The sequence below is a fragment of the Rana temporaria genome, chromosome 1 (genome assembly GCF_905171775.1).
Source record: "Rana temporaria chromosome 1, aRanTem1.1, whole genome shotgun sequence".
NCBI classification, from domain to species: domain Eukaryota; kingdom Metazoa; phylum Chordata; class Amphibia; order Anura; family Ranidae; genus Rana; species Rana temporaria.
The window spans coordinates 336036356-336056160 of record NC_053489.1 but is presented as its reverse complement, the minus strand read 5'-3'; the positions used below and the strand labels follow the sequence as shown (position 1 = coordinate 336056160).

Below are 19805 nucleotides of genomic sequence, written 5' to 3'. Positions count from 1 at the left end.
CGCAAATTCTTTGTGGATTCAAAGAAAAAAAAAGTAAGTTACAGCGGCGTATCTCTGATACGTTGCGCCTATCTAAATGTATGTGAATCTGGTCCTGTCTGTCCATTCTGCTGTCTGCTGTGACTTATCTGCCGTTCCTGCACTGTCAAGCTTGCTGCATTTTTAGACGTTTAGGTCACGCTTTTAAAAACACAGTGTGTTTGTGTGTGCAAGAACTGCAGGTAAGTAGCGTGGTGCAAAAGCAGAATGGATTTCAAGGCAACTATATTTTTAAAATGCTGAATGCACCTTTTTTTCTGCAGGAAATGAAGGCATGGCAGCCCATTCAAATCAATGGGCTGCTGTGCCTGCACAAATGAGGGCCGCCAAAACACATACATGTGAACCAGCCAGGCCCAAAATAAGCTGGAGGGGGGCCCAAACCATATTAAAGACGGCCCTGAGTAGTTGCAATGGTAATTAGCAGACTCCACGACTTCTATAGGTAGATAGCCATGCAGGGAAAAGCACTCAGTCGGACACCACATCTGCATGTGTGAAGTTTCTAACAAAGGTTGCAATGAACTTTCACTTCATCCACAATCTCCTTTTCTGATATTCACCCAACAGACCTCCCAGTCTATCACCTAGACCTGCTGATCTCCTGAGCTCTTCCAATCCTCTCACTGAATATCTTCCTCAAGCATCCCCCCTTAGCTTGGCACTCAGATACTCCTCAAGCGTCACCCCACTGGCCTGCTCAGTCCCTGGCTTGGCACACAAGACTGCTCTGCAAGTGACTCCTCTGCTGGCTGGGTCCGTGGCCTGACACCTGCTGAAGTTTTCCAATTCTTCACTGTCCCCGGTTGGTGAGAATACTGCTCTGGTACTTGCTTCCGCTACTCATGGTGGTCCCTGGTAACAAGGTGGATGACCACTTGGTGGCGACAGCTTTACCTCCAGCAGGTTCTCCGGCCGTCAGAATCGTCACTTTTGGTTGGACTGCAAGCCGCAGTTCCAACCCTGTGCTGCTCTCTTGCTTCTGGATAGGCCCCCTCAGACAGCCTAGCAGCCAGATGTCCCCGGGATAGGCCTCGGGTCTGGCCTAGCACCCCGGGGCAGTACAATATAGGTCCACCCAGACAACTGTCCAGGTGGCACAGAACCCTGATCAACTAACCTCACCCCAATAGGCTCTCCCAGCAGGCCAAGGGACCCAATAAATTCCCTGCCCATTGGCTGATACACTCATACTATTCCTAATCTGTCCTTGCAATGCCTTGTCTTATCTAATGTCACCAGATACCTGGCCATCTAGTGACAGAAGAGAGAAGTGCAGCAATTCTAGAATTGGGGTGGAATCAATTGTTCTCCTATCAATTGGCCAAGGCAACTATACTTGGCAGGTATGTTGCGCTTACCTCCGAAGGAGCCACTGGTTATAGATTGGGTGGCATGTTACCTCTGTGACTCCGCCGTCTAGGGTAGTTGATAAGAGTCAAGCAATGGAATGTCCACACAGCGGGTGTCTTTTCTTGTGCTTTATTTACCCAACAAGGTAAAACAGTAAAACTTAAGGTGGACTCCAGCGTCATGACGCGGCGTACGTGAGGTCCGCATGCTGAGGGAGGAGCAGCCCACGCCACGGACCTAGCCTGCTGACGGGAGATGGAGGACGCCGGAGGATGTAAGGATGTCTCAGCAGCGGCGGCTACGAAGCAGGGTGTGAGACTGCTGAGCCGCTAGCTTGCTGATGGTACACCACACGCGTCCCTCTCTCCTGTCCTCCTTGTGCCGCCCAGACGAGGCCCCCCCCCGCTCTCTCTCATCCCCGCTCACCAGCTGATCGGGAAGCCGTAGCTAGGAAGTGCCGCTCAGTACGGAGGTGCTGGAGGGTTCCCTGTTACTCGCTCCCCTGTGGATGCCGACACCCCCCCTCTGCTATCAGGAAGCACAGCCTCAGCAAGGTAATATACTCGCTTTATCAGCTCCAGCTACGGGGAAGGTGCTTATCAAGAGTGAATAACAAGGTAAAACAACATGGGACTGGTAAGAACTCTTTCTCTTGTATAAGTCACCGATTGTATACTGCTCCTCCTAAACTCTTTTTGAATTGAAATACATCACAGAGTGGGTATTGGAATTGGGACTGTGATACACTGATATAGTGATGACGGGTTAACAGTGTGAAGGGAGCAACTGATGGATGGAATATATAGCAGGACTTGTCCTATGACCTCTTATTTTTGTATTGTGCCTACCCAGGCAGAACGCAACGCAACGCTCCCCCCGGCCACCCTGGTCCCTGAACAGTACTCAGCAACTGGTTTACTGCTATTGTTTTGAGTCTAGATTTCGGGTGTACGGCAAGAGGGTAAGCATCCCAACCCCGCAATAAACTCAGCGATATATTGCAAGTATAATTTCAATAGGAATATAAACATACTAGAATATCAGAGAACATCAATAAACCGGCACAGATGATAAGCCCCCAAGCAAAGGTAAAGGCAAAGGCATAAAATTGATTTTACCCTTTCATGCTCTCTGGTGGTGTTGGCCTATTGTTGCCCGGGGGTTGTTGTCCGGTGCTCGCGGAGGGCGTTGGTCGGGGGAGGCTTGGTTTATAAGGGGCAATTCCAGACTTTAACAGAGGTACTATACCTTCCTTTAAACCTCCCTTGATCATCGCGAGTGGTTGGGCTGGGCCTGTATTTTTGGGCAAATCCATTGCAACACGATAACCGCACTTGGGGTGATAAGTGAGCACGGCACACAGAACGCAGCAAGGGAGGCTAATTCGTGAGATGGTGGCGGTGCCCCGGCAGAGAAATTAGCGGAGGGTAATTACTCACAAAACATCCACCATCCTAAATGATACAACACAATCACTGGACCTTCAAAAATTATTCCCCATTATACTTAATACAGTGAGTTACTGTTGGACATTAAAAACCAAAAGGGGTAATACCCGCCGTTCAAACTGGGGAAACGGATTAGAATAACAAAAAAATACAACATGAATAAGTCAACAAGGGGAAATGCCCCGAAAATTCCCAAAGACAATCCTCCTACTTCCACTATTAGACACTACATGACATCGGAGGGGAGCTCTAAAAGCCCAGTATTGGGAAAAAAAGTAGAAAAAACGAGCGGAACTAAAAAGGGAGCGGGAGGGGGGTTTCCTCCAACAGCAGACACGTCAACGGAGGGTGAACAGGAAGTCAGCCAAATTGAGGACCCCCGCACAGACACCCATATCCCCACAAAGGTAGAATTGGAGGGGATGTTAAAGAGACTGGAAAATGTAATACGAGAAGAAGTTAGTGCACTAAGAACGGACATAACTTATATGTTGGAGAGAGTTGAGAAAGCCGAGGCAAAAATTGAACAACAGGACTCAGAATTAAATGAATTAAAAAATCAGTTTCATACACTGAAACAAAATCAGAGGCAACTACAATACCGATTAGAAGACCAAGAGAACCGAAATAGAAGGAAAAATTTAAGAATACGATCTATCAAGGAGGAGAAAGGGGAAGATCTTAGAAAAATTCTTAACAATCTGTTTCTCCCCTTGCTGGAAAACGGTGCGGAGGAACCCCTAAAAATTGAACGGGTCCACCGCATAGGAAGAATCAGAGAGGGGGGAGGGAATTGGCCTAGGGATATTATTGTAAGGTTCAGATATTTTGAAGATAAAGCTGTGGTATGGTCAAAACTGAGAAGGAAGCCACCTCTGAGCTATGATGGAGCGGAGATCCAGATTTTTGCTGATCTAGCCTGGGAAACTTTAGCCAGAAGAAGACATCTGAAACCCCTACTGGAACAGATGCGCCAGCTTAATATCAATTATCAATGGGGGTTCCCGGCATGTCTGATAGGCTATAAAGATGGGGTATCAGCAAAAATAATATTCCCAGAGGACATGCTAGCTTTCTGCCGCAAATTTGATATGCCAGCTATGGAATTACCCGGTTGGGTGGAATAGCCTCGGATTGCTTCGGCTATCCTTCCCCTATTTGCCATCCACTGATTTGTAGTGTTTTTTTTTTTTGTTTCTCATTTTTTCTCCATTTTTCTTTTTTTCTTTCCTTCCAGTTCTCATGAGGGGTGGGTAGGAGAGGTGGGATCTGTGGGAGGTGGGGGAGGTTAGAGGGAGGGGGACCAGAGAGGAGGGCTAGGAGAGCAGGTCCGCAACCCCACCCAGATAAGAACAACCCCAAGGGATTTTCCCAAGGGGGAGAATGGGAGGGTTGGGTGTTGGGAGGCCTCACCTCATTCTTGAAGAACCGACGAGTAGTGGGGTGTGAAAACCTCTACGGTTCAGGGGCCATGTTTAGGCCTGGGCAGGGGGGGGGAGGGGAGAAGGGAGGGTTGGGGAGGGGGGAGGGGAGGGTGGGGGAGGGGAGGAGTGGAAGGAGAGAGGGTACTCTCCCTTTTCATAAAGGGGTTGAGACAGGGAAAGTGGCTCCCAGTAGATCTTTTGGAAAATATAGGGAAAGGTTTCAATGGTAGGGAATGACAGAAATAAAATTTTTATCTTACAATGTGAAGGGATTGAACTCCCCTATTAAAAGATTGAAGGTGCTAGCAGAGATTGAATCATACAGAGCGGACGTAGTTTTTCTCCAGGAATCTCACCTGTCGATAAATTCAAACGTAAGGTTATATTCACCTAGGTATCCTTCCTGGTTCTACAGTGATTCCATCTCTAAGCGTTCTAGGGGCGTAGCAATTGGTTTCGCAAAAGAGACTGCGTTTATTTTGGAGGCAAGGATGACAGACCCGGAAGGGAGATTTCTATTCTTAAAAGGAAGATTTGGTGATACCGCCTACACTCTAGCAAACATCTATGCCCCGAATGTACATCCAACCCATTTTTTAAGCAGAATCCTGGGCAAATTGAAAAATTTCGCAGAGGGGTACACTATCATGATGGGGGATCTTAATTTCGCCATGAATCCGAAAGAAGATAGTACGTCCCGGGGGAGGGAGACAACGAACGTGCAGTTACAGAAAATTAAGCACAAGATCCATGATAGTCAATTAGTGGATGCTTGGAGGATATTCCATCCAAATACAAAGGATTACACGTTCTTTTCCCCTCCCCACGGAACGTACACTAGAATAGACTACATTTTGGCAGATCACAGGCTGCTTGACTTGATCACTGAGACAGACATTGGAATTATGACTGTCTCAGACCATGCGCCAGTGACCATGAAAATTAAACTCTCCATACAAAAGAGCCAACGGCCGGTATGGCACCTTAATGATAGTCTGATTCGCGATGAAGAAAGGGCAAGTAGGGTGGAGGCGGAACTAAAACAATTCTTCCTTTTCAATGACACTGAAGGGATTTCAAGCGCAACCCTGTGGGAGACACACAAAGCATATATTAGAGGGATACTAATCGCTGAGGGCGCCAGGGAAAAAAAAGAGAGAAAACGTCAATCTGATACCCTGATCAAAGAGATAGTGATATTAGAAAGTAAACACAAGGAGCACGCGCAAAAAGAGAATTACCATAATCTAATTGTGAAAAGAGATGCGCTCAAGGAGATTATGGAACAGGAAGCAAGGAACAAACTGAACTGCATTGCCAGAGAGAGGTATCTATGGGGTAACAAACCCAGTAAGCACTTAGCCAAAATGGCCCAAAAAAAGAAAACCAGAAATTACATCGAAAAAATTAAAAGGAAAGATGGGAAATTGGTACATACAACTAGAGAAATTGCAGATACCTTTAAAAACTTCTATGAGGAATTATACACAATAAAACAGTCAGGGTGGCAGGTTGGTGAAAAAGAGGCTAAAACTCATGATTTTCTGCAGAAAGCGGGTCTTCCTAGATTGGAGAGGGTAGAAAGTTTAAATATGTGCCTTCCAATAACTGAAGAAGAAATTAAAATTGCTCTAAAAAACACGACGTGCGGGAAAAGTCCCGGCCCGGACGGATTTTCGGCCCTATACTACAAGAGATTTAGTAACATCTTAATACCGAGGATGTGTAAGTATTTTAATGGTCTAGGGTCCGAATTCGAAGCCAGCAGGGAAGCAATAGCGGCCACGGTGGCAATAATCCTGAAGGAGGGGAAAGATAGCTCGCTCTGTTCGGGATATAGACCGATCTCGTTGCTCAATGCAGACACCAAGCTCTTTGCCAAAATCCTTGCAGAACGCCTGAAAGGGGTGATGCACTTTTTGGTGCACCCCGATCAGGTAGGTTTTATCCCCAACAGAGAGGGCAAAGACAATAGTATAAGAGCGATTCTCCTGCTCCAGAATATAAGGCAGAATGCGCCCCCAGGTCTATTCCTGTCAGTTGATGCTGAAAAAGCATTCGACAGGGTGGACTGGGGGCTTATGACGGAGACTCTTACAGCTATGGGAATAGGGAATAGGATGATCCGCTGGATCAACACACTATATTACCATCCCTCTGCCAAAATTAAAATAAACGGCTTGCTATCAGACTCCTTCGAGATGAAAAATGGGACAAGACAGGGTTGCCCTTTGTCCCCTCTTTTGTTTATTTTGTCTCTGGAGCCCCTCCTGGCCACCATTCGAAATGACCCAGAAATCAATGGGGTTAGAATAAAAGAGGAGGAACACAAGCTCTCGGCATTCGCCGACGATATTTTATTTTATTTAACCAATCCGGTTAAATCTATTCCCAAGCTCTCTATGATATTACAACAATATGGCGATATCTCCAACTTCAAAGTTAATTCCACAAAATCTGAAATCTTAAATATAAACTTAAGTAAAAGCGAAGAAGCTTGTGTCAAAGCAATTTGTATTTATCCATGGAAAAAAGAATTAAAATACCTTGGTATTAAACTTGCTAATACAGTTCAGAAGATATATAAAATAAATTATGTGCCACTATTAAATGAGATTAAAAATGAATTAAAAAGAACGGAAAATAAACCTATATCATGGATCGGACGCATAAATATGCTGAAGATGGTCATAGTTCCAAAAATACTATATAAATTTCTTCTAATTCCAATTGCCCTGCCTCAGCAATTTTTGAGAATTCTTAATTCCCTCTTATTAAACTATGTATGGAAAAAGAAAAAGCACAGAATATCTCTATCTATCCTAAAACAGGGTAAGCTTCAGGGAGGGCTGGCACTGCCGGACATAAAAAGCTATCATAAGGCGGCGGTTCTGTCTCGAGCGGTGGAATGGGCGCGCGATAGGAAAGAAAAAAGATGGGTGCAAATTGAAAACGCACAAGCTAACACACAATTGAGCAACTCTATCTGGATTCCTGCACAATACAGAGCACTGGATCACAAAGCATTTGACATAACACGGGACACTTTACGTATGTGGGATAGGACCCAGTCACTACTTGAAAGGAAATTCAATTCTCCACTAATGAATTTGAAAGAAAACGCTTACTTTGCACCTGGGGAAATAAAAATAGGAGGGAACTGGATTAGAAAGGACACGGTTCACTTAGGTGATATTATAAAAGACGGGGAGATGATGACCTATGAAGATCTCAAGTCTAGAACAGATTTTTGGGATCTTGACAGGTGGCATTACTCCCAGCTGTCTCACTTTACACGAAGCCTCCCCTGCCCTCTGCGGACGGTGGCGGAGCTGACACAATTGGAGAAAATATGTAAATCTAAGATTTCTAAGGGCACGATCACTAAACTATATGGGATACTGGTCAAGATAGGGTCACGGGGGGAGGCACCGTTTCTGGAAAAATGGGAAAAGGAGTTAAAAATCACGAGAGGGACTAACACTTTTCAGAGGACTATGCAACTAGTACATTCCTCAGCAATAGACATACAAACTGCCGAGGCAAACTATAAGTGCATTTCAGGGTGGTATATCACACCCGATAAAGCTAACAAAATTAATGCCGCCCAGCCCGCGGAGTGCTGGCGTGGATGCCCTGAAAGGGGAACTATGGCCCATTTATGGTGGACATGCCCTAAAATACAAATTTTCTGGGACACAATCTTAAAGCAAATAAAGGAGATCACAGGCAAGGAGTTAAAGAAAGACCCATGGGTAGTGCTCTTCCATGGGTGTCAAGAGGGTATAAAAAAATACAAGCAATCCCTAATTCCTCATCTTCTGAACGCAGCCAAGAGACTGATCCCAAAAAGGTGGCACGAAATGGAAAGTCCACATTTGTGGAACTGGGTGGACGCAGTGGAGGAAACCTATAGGTTAGAAGAGCTAAAGGACAGCCTCCTGGAGACAAATAGTGACATTAAGGCCAAATGGGAAAAGTGGAAGGAATACAAAAAAACATGGAGCTATGCAGAGAGATTAAGAGGCCCTTAATTTATATATTCCGGATAACACAGTACTTATATGCTGACCCGGTTCAAGTTTGATTCCCCGACCGCTATCTGCAAAATTTTATTTATTTTGGTGAATCTCTATATTTTTCCTTTCCTTGGATAAGCATTAGACCTCTGGGAGCCACGGGGCGGGTGGGGGGGGGGTTGGGGGGGGGGGCCGGGGGGTGAATGTATTACGGGAAAGCATGTTTCAGCCTCCCTTGCTGGGTGAAGAATATAAAGGTGTGTGGACAAGCTCTTAGTACCCTAGTGGGAAGGCGACACATACAAATTTTTGCCATATGTATGCATAAAAAAAAAAAAAAATAAAAAAAAAAAAAAAAAAAAAAAAAAAAAAAACACCACATATGATGCAAACTGCAATCAGAGACGTAAGAAGCATCAAATTATGAGCTGGTCTCTAGAATATGACAAAAGCTGAGGTGGTATAAAAAAAAAAAAAAAAAAAAAAAAAAAAAAACTTAAGGTGGAGAGTAAGGATGTATGAGGAGAAGAAATGGCAGATTCAGGCTTACTAGTACGGAAACAGTCTTGCTTCCAACAACACTTTGCTTTCGTCGCCACTCCAGCCGCAGTGGGTATAGTGTCTCCCAGCAAGAGAAAAAAAAAACTCCTGATTGGCTGCTGGCAAGAGGCACCCCAGCCTGGACTCCACTGGCGCCACCTGTCGCCCCGGAGTGGTACAACACCCCGCGAACAACAGAATGAGCCCACAGCGCAGCACAGCCGAAACAGATACCCTTGTTAGAATTGAAATCAGAATCAGTCTGTACACTCTGATTACCCCCTAAATTTTGTCAGCACCTGTACTTAGAAGTAACCAGGCGCTACAGGTAAATTTACTAGCAACCCTGCCTAAACATCAGGGTGCTACATCATCATGATTATTTTTTTATTTTTTGTAAAATGGCAGCAGGGTCCCCTTCACACAGGCTTTCCGCATGTCCGTACTTCAGGAAGACTTCATCGGAAGCTCCATGTGGCTCTATTGGCAGGCTGATGTAAATTGGCTTGTGTCCATTTGGGGTGAATTCATACAAGAATAGACAGCTGCCGAAGTGCTTATCTCTCTGACAGGTGTCTGTTCCCAACGCAATAGGGGGCAGTGCAGTGTGTGATTCATGGCATCACTCAACTCCCATATTTTTATTTATTTTTTGTACAATTTTTATTCAAAGTGTACAAAAGTACATTTCATGACGCTGTACTTCAGTAAGAAGTGAGAATGCACTACTGTACAGTCCCATGCCAGTTCTGTACTGTACACTGTGATAAAATGCAGCTCCGGACTGTGTTGCAGTGTGAAAATAACATTTCTAAAATAGGTTAGTTGTCAAAGCTGCTCTCTCGCCACATATGAATTTTACCGTGTCCTGTAGCAGATGGTGGCTGGAACTATAGCATGCATACTGTAACAATGAAGAGAAAAATTAATTTATTTTTATGGCCAATAAAATTCCCAAGCACTTGACACACCTAAAGGTGTCTCCAAAAATGCAGCTTTAAGCTCCATACACACGGGCTGAATGGCGGGCGACATTGGCAGGTTCAATAAAAACCATCTGACATTCGACCCATGTGTATGACAGTCCATCCAATAGAAGCCGGCTTCTGGCAGATGAGAATGCTGGAAAACCAGCAGCTGACCGGCTCCCGATCACCGCTCTGCACCAATGGCTGAAAACGCTGACCAGAGTTTTCTGGCATCCCCCTGTCAGAACACAACGGCTCAGCGAGGGAGATTGCTATACTAATGTTGGGGAGGGAAAAAAACCATAGTGTGTACCAGGCTTTGGGCTTGTTTTTTACATTGCCAGGAGAATACTGCCAGGAGAATGGAGTTCAGGAGTGCTGACACCTAGTGCGCACGAGGCCATATGCCCCGTACACACCATCACTTTATGTGATGAAAAAAAATGACGTTTTTAAAAACGTCACTTTAATTGACCGTGTGTGGGGGAAAACATTGTTTTATGTCTTCTAAAAAACGACCAAAAAAAATTGAAGCATGCTTCAATTTTATGTGTCGTTTTTCAAAACGTAAACTTTTACTTCACAGAAATTGACCGTGTGTAGCAAAAAACGTAGTTTAAAACGTTTTTTCACCCGCGCATGCCCAGAAGCTACTTATGAAGCAAGCTTCAATGGAAAAACGTGGTGAACGTAACCTCGCTTTGCTAGAACATTGTGAGAAAAACGATGGTGTGTAGGCAACTTTGTCTTTGAAAATTGAAGTTTCAAAAATGTCATTTTTTACTTCACAGAAAATGTGTTTTTTTTTCATCACATAAAGTGATGGTGTGTACGGGGCATAAGTCTCAAGTAGTCAAGGGATTGCTAAAATATACATAGCCCAGCCCTCAAAAAATCCACTCGCATTTTGCGAGTGGATTTTGAGGGCTGACGAGGAAGGGCTGCCTGGGAGCCGGGGGCGAGCACCGCCGGCAGCCTGTGTGTAATGGGAGTCCTTCTCCCAGTGACCGCAGAGGGGGAAGAGAGAGAAAGACACCCGGGTGTTTAGCGCGCAGCGCGGGGGAACACAGGATAATAGTTTTCATTTTAATTGCTGTGTTCCCCACCGCTCGCTGTCGGATCCAGCCCTGCACCCTGGTCCCGGGATTTTGATAGACAGATCACCCGTCCAATCCTGGTGACGGGTGATCTGTCAATCAAAGTTCCCGGGCCAGGGGAAGGAACACTGCAATTAAATTTAAAACTTATCAAGGAGTGTCCGCCCCCCCCGCTGCGCTCTGATCACCTGGGCGGCTCTCCTGTTCCTCTCCTGCACAGGTAGGCTGCATGTGGTGGACACGGGCAGCCTGCATTGGTGGGCATGGATACAGTTGTTAATGTTTTATTTTTATAACTTAATTTTGCATAAAACATTTAAGTGTCCTTTCATGAGATAATTTATGAGGGCGTATTTAGGGGAAGGCTTGGTGGGGCAACTGGTGGCGAGTAACTCTTGAGGTCTGGCTAGTAGTAGGAATTTTGAGCCCTGCATAGCCTATTTAATAAAACTGAAAATGATTTTCTTGGATGATAATGTCATATTGGATTCGGAACACTGGACCTTCTTGAAGATTTTTGCCTAGGCTATTCTTTATTTTTATAGAATTTTAAAAAGTTTTATGTATTTTTGTATTATAAATACAATTGTTGTTTTACAGATAAAGTTTACAGGGTGCACACATGTCCAAGAGGGAATGCAGCAATAGTTATCTACTTTATACTTCTAACATGTACAGTAGGCACTATTTTTTTATTTATTTTTTCTTGGGTTGTACATACCTTATTATCGCTATTTTCAATCCGGCTTCCGGGTACTCACTCCCGCGGGAGTAGGCGTTTCTATCCTGAGCCGCAATGTAATCTGGGATGTGTGATGTCCTTCAGAAAAAGTTCCCCCCGGCGGATAAGGCCCCTCCCCGTATTTCGTAGGCGCGTCACGAGAGTCACGGAGTTTTACGAAAGTAGCCGAACATGTAGAGCCGCGAGTTGGCTCTACACGTCGCCTGCGCACCAACTAAAAGCCGTGTAGAGCTGACTGCGCAGGCCCTATATAGAGCTGACTCGCAGCTCTACGCGTTCGGCTACTTTCGGAAACTCCGTGACTCTCGTGATGCGCCTACGCAATACGGGGGGGGGGGGGGCCTTATGCGCCAGGGGGAACTTTTTCTGAAGGACATCACTCATCTGGGCGAACTCCCAGATTACATTGCGGCTCAGGATAGAAACGCCTACTACCACGGGAGTAAGTACCTGGAAGCCGGATTGAAAATAGCAATAACAAGGTATGTACAGCCTAAAAAAAAAAAAAGGGCCTACTGTACATGTTAGAAGTATAAAGAATTTGGTCTTGTATAGATGTTATTTGGGTGAACCTCCGCTTTAATGGTCACCACCAAATTTAACTGAACTTGAGCAGTTCTGCAAAGAAGAGTGGGCAAATATAGCAAGGTCTAGATGTGCAAAGTTAGTAGACATATCCCAACAGAATCAAGGCTGTAATTAAAGCAAAAGGTGGATCAACAAAATACTGACACAAGGGGGTGATCCTTTTTCCAACTTGTTTTAGAATTTTTGGTGTTATCTCACTCGGATGTTATGAGTAAATGCAGCTGGATAAAACAATAACTGTGTCTTCATTTCAGGCTGCAAAGCAACAAAATTATTATTTTACAGGGAGGCGATTATTTTCTATACCCATTGTATGTAGTATAGCATGCCAAGTTCGGATTGTATGTTCTTCTTTTAAAAGCCACATATTTCAGTGTGATATCACATAAACTAAAAATGTATATGTTATCTAAATGTTTTTCAGAAATTTCTAGTAAATATTTCTTATGGGAACTGGAGATTGCCCAGAGCAGTCTTGGGAAGAAAAGAATATGGAACTGACTCAGACTCACCCAGGCCAATCAGCCGCTACCCTGTGCCTTACAAAAAAGACTTGCCATATGATCTAGTAGAACTAATGGAAGAAGTTGAGAAAAAGGTTTGTTTGTGTTTTTTTTTTTTATTCAAATTTTATAAACACATTTATTCAAAACAATTTCAGAAACGTATTGATATGTTTGCAACCTTAAAACATGTAATCTTAATAAACTGTCTCTTTATAACCAGGTCATTTTTTGCTATGCAGCACTACTTTATCTGACAATTGCGTGGTCAACACTGTACCAAAACAAAATGTATATCTATTTTTTTTTTCACCCAAATAGATTTCTTTTGGTGGTATTTGGTCACCTCCCCTGGGTTTTTATTTTTTATTATATACATGAAATAAAAAAAATATTCTGCGCAGCCAGTCTGCACTGTAGCAATAAAGCTTTCTTTTGGTGGTATTTGATGACCTCCAGGAATTTTTATTAAGACACACAATTTTTAGGAAAAAAAAACCTGTCTGCTATAAAACCTATCCTATTTAAAAAAAGAAATAGAAAAATGATTTCACAAATTTAGGCCAATGTGTTATTGGGATTTTTTTTTACAAAAACAAAGCAGATATTAAGTGGTTTGCGCAAAGGTTATAGCGTCTACAAACTATGGGATATTTTAATTTTTTTACTAGCAATGGCGGCAATCATCGACTTGTAGTGGGACTGCGATATTGTGACATTAACACTTTTTGGGAACCAGTGACACTAATAATGACACTGGCTGGGGAGGTGTTAACATCAGGGATTTACTATACTGTGTGAAATGCTTTTACTAGGGGAAGAGATGGAAGTTAAACCATACTTGTTATACTCACTGTGGACCTAAGGGGTTAATCCTGTGCATTGCGTTTTTTTGGTTTACCATTTCATTGCCAGTTCTCAGAAGTTTCTCGCCTTCAGAATTGCAGCATCCTTCTTGTTGTATGAACAAGTTTCAGATTTTTTTTTTTTTTGTATATTATGCTTTTGGTATTTTTGATACCAACCTCAACAATATTTTCTTATTTCAGGGTGGATTTGTACCGAATGTTTTCAAAGCACTGGCTCACCGCCCAAGTGAATTCAGAGCGTTTTTTGCCTACTATGATGTCCTTATGAACAAGGAAACTGGTAAATACAAATGCATTGGGTAAATGTATGGGGTCTTAGAATGTCATAGTAAGCCCCGGTTCGCACTACAACACTGTCGGAAACCTGCGATCCGTGCGTGTTTCCCGCTCCACATTCAAATCGCACTGCCCTTGCAATCTGCAGCAAGTGTCAGTGCAATGTTAACTACATCCCAAGCAGTCGTATGGCTGAACTTGCATTGGATTAATTGCATGGGATCCAATTCTGTCTCAATCCACAGTTGCATAGTTAGAAAAAAGACACAAGTCCATCCAGTTCAACCATAAAAAATAAAATAAAAAAAATCTTACAATCCCATATACCCACAGTTGATCCACTGCGATCTGTGAACCGATCTGGTGGTGTCATCAGAGGGCAGTGTGAGCTGCCCGCAAAGAGATGTGATGCGGGAACCAGCACTAGAATCGCGCTGCGGGAACCATCGCTATAGTGTGAATCCAGGCTAAATAAGAAGTTCATCTTTTGGAACATGTAACATGTTCCAGCTCCTGCCCCCCCCTCTGATCCCCTCTTTGTGAGACAACGGGTGGGGGATCTTCTCCCCTGACCTGTTGTCTGAATTTAAAAACAGCACGACTGTGCAGGGTTTTGCCCACACAGCCGCGTCATTCATTTACTCTGTAAATTAATAAAATTCAAGGGCACCGGTGAGCTCTCTCGTCGTTTATTGATCTTCCTGCCATTCAGTAACTGAGTCTGCAGGATCCAGGCATTGCCCTGGCAATCTGCTGATTGCTGATGCAATGCCTTACTGGCTGCGGACCTATCAATTCTTGTGTTCACAATGGCAAATGCCAATCAAGCACCACAGTGCCGGGCAGTGAGCACAGGGCCCACTATAGGATGTTGAGCCCTCAAAATTACACACACACACCTCCAAAAAAAAAAAATTTGCACACTGACAGATCGGTCTAGGGAATAACACAAAAAATATCCAGAAGAAAGAGAACCAGGGCTCGGGGTCAGACTTCCGTTTCCGGGGGTGGTGACGTGAGCATGGAGGAGTGAGCGCGCTGGTCTAGCGGAGGTCCGTGGTGCGCCTCGACAGGAGAACGGCTGTTTTGAAACCCCCCTCTCCCTTCGCCCCTCTCGTCGAGTGAGGGAGAGTGGCGCCTAGTATGCTGCTCTGAACAGCTGATGTCGCGGCAGGGGAAAGAAGAGCGGTAGCTCAGGAGGAGTGCACACGCCCGGCCACTCGTACATTACCCGATATATGACGGTACAAAGGGGCAGTGCACAGCAGAAGGACGCCAGTGGAAGCGCCGAGTTGAGGAGGGAATCCCTGACAGAAAGCTCTTTGCAAGCCGCCGCCGTAATATTGAAACCATTTGCAGCGGTCACAGCAGAGGCAGAAGGAAAACGGCAGACAGCAGTACCGGAGGATACCACGGCAGTAGGACCGGCTGCAAAGATCCTGACGGCACAGGAGGATCAAAACCGGACGAGAAGCACGGTAGCAGCCCCCGAGGTGGAGTGGATAGCGGAAGAGCTGACCAGAGGTATTCCGTACCCATCTACAGAGGTAAAGTCACCATTACCATTAACGCCAGATATACGGAATCTATCGGGGGCTCATATCGCAACGCATACAGAGACACTGACTGCGCCACCCACACTAGAAATTAAAAGTGTGAAAATGGCCATAGTAGGTGAAATGTCAAGGGTAAAGGAAAAAATACACTCAGCAGGAGAGGACACACAGCCTGACCCACAGAATAGAGGGGACACAGCGAACACACCTGTACAAGAGCAGCCTCCTGACATTAGACAATTAAGCAGGCTTATCCAGGCCCTTCCGACCAAAGAGGACATTCAGAAAATGTTAACGGCCTTGACATGTACACTGAAAGAAGAGATGGAAGAGGTCCGGATAAGAGTGTCAGATGGGGAACAAAAAATAGCTGTATTAGAGAACCAGCAAGTTACAGGTGACTATAGATTAGAAGTCCTGGAAGAAAAAGTTTGTAGACAGCAACAGCAGCTGGTTAGACTGCAATTAAAAGCTGAAGAGGCGGATAATAGAAGCAGAAGAAATAATGTGCGCATTAGAGGTATACCGGAAAGTTGTGAGGGCGCTGCGCTAAGAGAAGCTGTCGTATCTATTTTCAACAAAATACTTAAAAAAAATCCAGAGTCCCTAATAGAGCTGGATAGAGTGCATAAGGTCCCTACAATAAGAAACCCGGATCAAAGCAGTCCTCGGGATGTGTTATGCCGAATACATTTCTTTAGAATAAAGGAGGATATTCTGAGGGAGGTATGGAAAGAAGGAACTGTGATATGGGAGGGGGCAAGTATACAGCTATTTCCAGATTTGTGTTGGCAAACAAAAGCAAGACGACGTTTGCTGAGACCGCTACTTGAATATATACGCAGTCAAGAAGCTACATATAGATGGGGATACCCGCTGGCTGTAAATATAAAAAGGGCAGGAAGAAATTTCAATCTAAGAGATCCCTCTCAGCTCCCCGCTCTCTTTGGATTTCTGGAAGCAACGCCTATAGAAGTACCGAATTGGTTGGACTTACCAGATACAGTATCAGATAAATAGAGGGAGGATATAGACAGAGGATATAGACAGCAAAGGTCCACAGTAATATAGACATTGATACCATGGAGAGTCATCCCTCAAAAATTGGAAGAAAGGGAGAGGAAGCTAATTACTTGCCCCCAGTTAAGGGGGGTTTTTGACAATAATTTACACCCCCTTCTTTTGTATAGCCCTCTTTTTTTTTTTTTTTTTTTTTTTTTTTTTTTTAGGGCTGGGAAAATATTTTGGATTTTGGAAAAGTTCGAGTAAAGTGTGCAGTATAACACAGATAGGGGTTAAGCACAGAAACAGCGAGGAATCCTAGTGCCTTTTTTTTTTTGTTTGTTTTTTGGGGGTATCCTGAGAACATCTCTCTCCCTGTGTTTTTTTTTTTTTTTTTTTTTTTTTTGAAGGCCCTTTTTAGGCCATATCCAAACGCTGGCTGGTTATTGGTGTTTTACTGCCGGTGTAGTAGGATTTGGTGTATATGTATTTTGGGTATGTTCATGATTATAGAAGATTGGAGGCCAGAATGGGAATCCAGAAAACAATATAGGATATGATCGGCTTCCCCGTCCACCATAGGGGTGGGAGGGAATTTGGGGTTGTGATGGGAGGGGGTAGGGGGGGGGAGGGGAATAGGGAGAAGGGCTGGTGTTGGGTTAGAGGGGAATTTTGTTTTCTGTGGGTATGATATTGTATTGTATGATATTGGGTTGGTAAGGGTTCGATGGTTAAGAGGTGGACACCATTTCACTAAATGAAGTATGATAAACATTATAAGGGGTTTAAGTATCAAGTGGGAACAAGGATGGGTAAGAGTGAGACACGAATAAGTAAGGGAATGGAAAGAGTAGAGATGCAGTGTAATAAGGAAGGAATTGCTCACAGGGGTAAAACAAGAGCACTTGATTTATGGATGATTTTGACACTAATGTCTAGTACATCTAGACACACCAGAGGATGGGGATAACACAGTCAATAGAGGACTAATTTAAAGAAGTGACACGGGGAGGGGGGGGGTAGGAAGGGAAGGATTTGGGGAGGGGGGTGGTAGGGGATTGGTTAGTGGGAGATGGGATGAGGGGAGGAAGGGGGGGAGGGGTGGAGGGGAAGAACAAACAAGCAACCCAAAATGTTAAGATAGGGAATCTGTGGAGCTAGGGAATAATGTAAAAGTATTAAGATTGCAAGATCGCTGGGCTAAGGCAGGGAAAAGAGATAAGAGAGAAAGAAGTGGGAGGAGGGAAGAGGAGGGATGACAGGAACGTTATGTATATATAGAATGATATGTATGTGATTTGTATGTATAATACTGTAAATATGTGGATACCGATGTTATTGAAGAGGGATGAAAAGGCCCAGATATGAAAACGGCCAGTAGCTGTTTAGGAGGTGGGGGAGGGAGGCGGGGGGCGGGGAGGGGGGAGTGGACGGGGGGGGGGAGAGGATTTTCCCCTTTTCTTTCCCTCTCCCCCTGTCTTGCTCCTCTCCTCTCTTGGTCTTTGTTTCTCTCCTTCTCTGGAGGGGAGGGGAGGGAGACCAAATAGACGAGGGGTACCCGGACCTGCGCGAAGGCGCGATTCTCTTTGATGCTCATACACCGACCCCCATTAGAGCGCCTCTCCTCCGTGTGGAGGGAAGTCGGAGACGCTAGGTGGAGGGTGTGGGGAATTTTTTTTTTTTTTTTTTTTTGGATTGTTTTTTTTTTTTTTTTTTTTTTTCCCGGGTCTGAGATCCCAGGGGATTAACCAGATCAGGTCACTTTTTTTTTTTTTTTCTTCTCTTCCCGGGCGCTCCTTTTCTCCCCCCCTTCCTCGCTCGCCTCCTCTCGCGCATTCTTTTTGGCCGGGGGGTGGAGCCCCCTGTCATCTTATTATTTTATCCCCCCGATCCCTTTCCCCTCCCAAGAAGAGCTGTGGGGGATAACCTAGGCAAAATTTCAAAATGTCAAAAATTACGGTAATGACCTATAATGTGAAAGGGCTAAATAAACTGGAGAAACGATCAAAATTAATGGCAGAACTATGGAGATCAAAGGCACAAATAGTATTTCTTCAAGAGACTCATTTAAAAAAAAATAAAATTCCAAAGCTAGAGAACCACAGATTCCCAAAGGTGTATCACAGTTCCTCATCGTCAACAAAGACAAAGGGAGTATCAATTATGCTCTCAAAAACGATTTTATGGAAAGAGTTAGGCTCCATTCACACCTAGGCGTTTTTACGCCTGTAGCGCGACGCGCACAAACGCCAGAGGGACGAAAAGTAATGAAAGGCAATGGGGATGGTTCACATCTGAACGCCTAAACGCCTGTAGCCTGTAGCCTGTAGCTCAAAAAAGTTCCGGACCCTTTTTTGTCGCTCCTAGCGCGCGATATGCGCGTATTTGAGCGTTTTTTTTTACATTGAAGTCAATGTAAAACGCCTGATACGCGCGTAAACACGCTCTTGTACAAGCGTTTTGACGCCTGTGTTGCTGAAATCCGGAAGAGGTATATTCACCCAGAAAGAGGAATAAAAAATTCCTAGGAGAGCAACAAGTGATGTCAGGGATGATCATTTTTCTTATTGGCTAATATGGAAAAAGACAAAGTACAAAAACGTCGAACGCCACTGTGCGAAAACGCGCGCATACGCGCATATACGCGTGACAAAAACGTCGGTAAAAATCGCCTGTAAAAACGCCTGTACGCCCTACGCCTAGGTGTGAATGGAGCCTTAAGCGTAATAAAGGAAGAGGAAGGACGCCTCCTTATTGTGAAAGGATACATAAATGAGCAGAAGGTGACCCTGGTAAATGTGTACTTGCCCAATGACGGTCAAATAGCAGCATTGGAGAAATACACAAACAGGGTACAACAGATTACGGAAGGTATTGTAATAATGGCAGGAGACTTAAATATTGCTCTAGATCCTATTTTAGACACATCAAGGGGAACCTCACATTTAGCATATAGCAAACTAAGCAAAGCAAATAGACTCCTACAAGAAACACAGGTAGTAGACTGCTGGAGGACCACCCACCCACATGAGAGAGACTACACTTTTTTTTCAGCGAAATATAGAACCTATTCCAGAATAGATTATATATTTGTATCACAAAATTATTTACAGGGAATAGACGAAGTTACTATTGGGTCTTTTTCAATATCTGACCACGCACCCATAAAATGTACATTGAAATGGGGGGAAGCTGTAGCACGTGAGTGGCACTGGAAAATCAATGAGTCCCTTATAAGGGACCCAGAGTATGAGGAAAAGATAAAACAGGAAATGGAGACCTTCTTTTACAATAATGAGGACGGAGAAGTGACCCCAATGTGCATTTGGGAAACACATAAGTGTTATATCAGAGGAATACTGATATCTCTGGGAACACATA

General features: G+C 44.4%; 1 protein-coding gene across 1 annotated transcript in view; it reads left to right on the top strand.

Annotated features, from left to right (window-relative positions):
- The window catches only part of LOC120946437, a 35303-nt gene that overhangs the window by 4241 nt on the left and 11257 nt on the right, over positions 1-19805 (top strand). Inside the window, exons 2-3 of the mRNA XM_040361139.1 lie at positions 12643-12816; positions 13771-13870. Coding sequence (XP_040217073.1) covers positions 12643-12816; positions 13771-13870 — 274 coding nt within the window. The remainder of the gene's footprint in view (positions 1-12642; positions 12817-13770; positions 13871-19805) is intronic.